This window comes from Myotis lucifugus, unplaced genomic scaffold, assembly GCF_000147115.1.
Source record: "Myotis lucifugus unplaced genomic scaffold, Myoluc2.0 scaffold_421, whole genome shotgun sequence".
Taxonomy (NCBI): Eukaryota; Metazoa; Chordata; class Mammalia; order Chiroptera; family Vespertilionidae; genus Myotis; species Myotis lucifugus.
In genome coordinates, this window is record NW_005871469.1 from 35,217 (window position 1) to 37,997 (window position 2,781).

Here is a 2,781-nt window from a genome sequence, read left to right on the forward strand (position 1 = left end):
GGGGGGTTTTTTTCAGAAATAAAGGGTACAACGACTTTCTAGGACACTCTCCCGAGGGTGATAATTCAAGTAGTAGTGTTGTGCATCACCTCTCATCAATAACCATATATATATATCTTTATTTCCTATCTGCTGAGCGACCCAGGTGTTAATGACATCCCCATCGGGTAAATGGTGGGCCACTTTTTGCCCTAAATAACTAAGCGTTTATTCGTGGCTCATACTCCTCCCGACGTTCAATAAATAAGTGAGGAATCTGACACCTCCCCTTCACAAATAGCACTGTCCAGTTAACAAAGATAATCTGCCGTGTGAGGGTAATGTGATAAGGGAGTCACAGGCCTTCACAGGGACCGGGAGGGGGGCAGTTAACGCAGGTAGCGTGCTTAATGCATGCCTGGTTTGGAGGAGGCACTGACCGTGGTTGATACCATCAGTATTATTTTCCTAACAAAAACCTAGTGACGTGGGGCTGCCGTACCCACCCTACAGAGCAGAGCTGGGGCACAGAAAGTCCGCCCCCTGTGCAGGCTACACAGCCACGGGCGGCGGGGCCAGGCTCGCGCTCGGCCAGGAGGCTCCGCGCGCACCCTCGGCCCGGAGCTCCCGAGCACCCCCTGTGCCCCTTCCCCAGACGTGAACGAGTGCGACGAGGCGGAGGCGGCGGCTTCACTCTGCGTCAACGCGCGCTGCATCAACACCGACGGCTCCTTCCGCTGCATCTGCCGCCCCGGGTTCGCACCCACGCACCAGCCGCACCACTGCGCGCCCGCCCGCCCCCGGGCCTGAGCCCGCAGCGCCGTCCCCGCGCCCGCCCGCCGGTGCGCGTGCGCACACGGGAAGCCGAGCAGAGGGACGACTGACTGACAGATGGAAGCGGGGACGCCTCTTGCACCCCCAGCCCCTCTACCGACGCCGCCGGCCCAGGCCTAGCCCACGGCCCCTCATATTTCCGCTCCTTTTTATAAACGTTTTCCATTTTAAACACCTACTTCGTACCTGCTGCCTCCTTCTGCCCAGGTTCTCAGTCTGGCCCCAGAGTTTGTTCTTTGAGCCGCTGGGTTACACCCCTGCCCATCCCGGCTCCTGGGCTCTTCGCTCCCGCGCCTCCGTCGCGCATTCTATCTCCGTCTTTCTCCTCCGTCTGTTTCTCTCTTTGTTCTGTCTTCTCTGTCTCCTTTCTGCTACATTTTCTCTGCCTGATTCTTTTAGTCTCTGTTTGTCTTTCTCTTTCCCCCCACCCCCACCCCCTCTGTCTATTTCATTCTCTCTAATCTCGGTTTAGATCTTGCCTCTGGATTTTTAACTACAGAACCGACTCTCCCAATAAATACCGCAGGAGCTGTCTCTTCCCCTCCCGGGAAGGAATGGGATGGAGGAGCCAGCCAGAGGGCTCCCCAGAGAAGTAAAAGGCGACTCTGGGACTAGTGGGACGTGGGCGCAGGGCTGCCTGGAGGGGTAAACCCAGGCCCGGGCGCCAGCGTTGGCTGTGAAAAGCAGAAAGTGGCAGAAAGTGGCAGTCCCGGGGAGGCTGGAGTGAGCTGCCTGTGAGGATGAGTACCCAGCAGGGAGGCCCAGTGCCGCCGCCTACTTCCTGGCCATGTCGGGAGTCCAAAATACACCCCCCAAAAAGAACATAAAACAGCCTGTTGGGCATTATCCCAGGGGACAGAGGGGGCTCCTTGGCACTGAACTGCGTCTTCTCCACCCACCTGTTGCTGTCAGGGTCTCAAGCGCAGATGCTCATGGGACCAGGTGAATGAGGTAGAGAGTGCAGGATAAGGCAGGTGCAGGACAAAGGTGAGGGTCCACGACCTGCTTAAGGGAGCGAAACAGAGAGGGAAGTCTCCCGATTTAAAATAATCTTTTTTTATAACCACCTTGTGGGTCCTATCTGGCCCATGGGCCACCAGTTTTAATCTCCCAGGTACAGCTCAAGTTGTGTGATGGCGGACAGGGACTCCTTCCTGCCCAGACCCCTGTGCACCTCCAGCGCTTCAGGAGGAGTGGCGCTCCCAGGGGGCCACTTGGAGGATGCTAGCATAGGGCCTGGTCTACAGGCTGTTGGTGGTTAAATGAATTGTCCCCTGTGGCCAGTGCTTAGCACTGCACTTGGCACATAGCAAGGGCTCAGTGACTGTTAGCATAGTCCCGGGCCTCCAGGGAAATGGCGAGCCCTGGGGTGGGGCAGATAGAAAGGGCAGATGGCTAGGTCCGGTTCTTTTCCTGATCCTCCTGTCTGGGGAGGAGCCAGACTCTATCCCCTTCAATGCAGTGGTTCTCAACCTGTGGGTCGCGACCCCTTTGGGGTCGAACGACCCTTTCACAGGGGTCGCCTAAGACCATCGGAAAACACATATATAATTACATATTGTTTTTGTGATTAATCACTATGCTTTAATTATGTTCAATTTGTAACAATGAAATTGGGGGTCACCACAACATGAGGAATGGTATTAAAGGGTCGCGGCATTAGGAAGGTTGAGAACCACTGCCTTCAATGGGACAGTGAGAAACACCTAGCACAGGGGCCCTGGCGGGGAGGGGGTCAGACTCTGAGGGGCTCAGAACTCCACAACGGGGCGATAACTGCACACCTCTACTAAAACCACTGAGCCGCACTCTGCACAGGAGTGAGCTGTATGGTATGTACAGTGTAGCTCAACAAAACCATTGAAAAGAAAAAGAAAACTCTAGAAAAAGGTGTCAGGAAGCGACCCTCCAGCTGATCAGGGAACCTGGCCCAAACATTGACCCCTCAGTCATTCATTCAACAAATTT

At 55.5% G+C, this 2,781-nt stretch overlaps 1 protein-coding gene across 1 annotated transcript in view; it reads left to right on the plus strand.

The window, feature by feature from the left end:
* Positions 1-989, plus strand: part of LTBP4 (latent transforming growth factor beta binding protein 4) — a 30,000-nt gene extending 29,011 nt beyond the window's left edge. Inside the window, exon 28 of the mRNA XM_023743966.1 lies at positions 634-989. Coding sequence (XP_023599734.1) covers positions 634-789 — 156 coding nt within the window. The 3' untranslated portion in view covers positions 790-989. The remainder of the gene's footprint in view (positions 1-633) is intronic.
* The last annotated feature ends 1,792 nt before the right edge of the window (positions 990-2,781 follow it).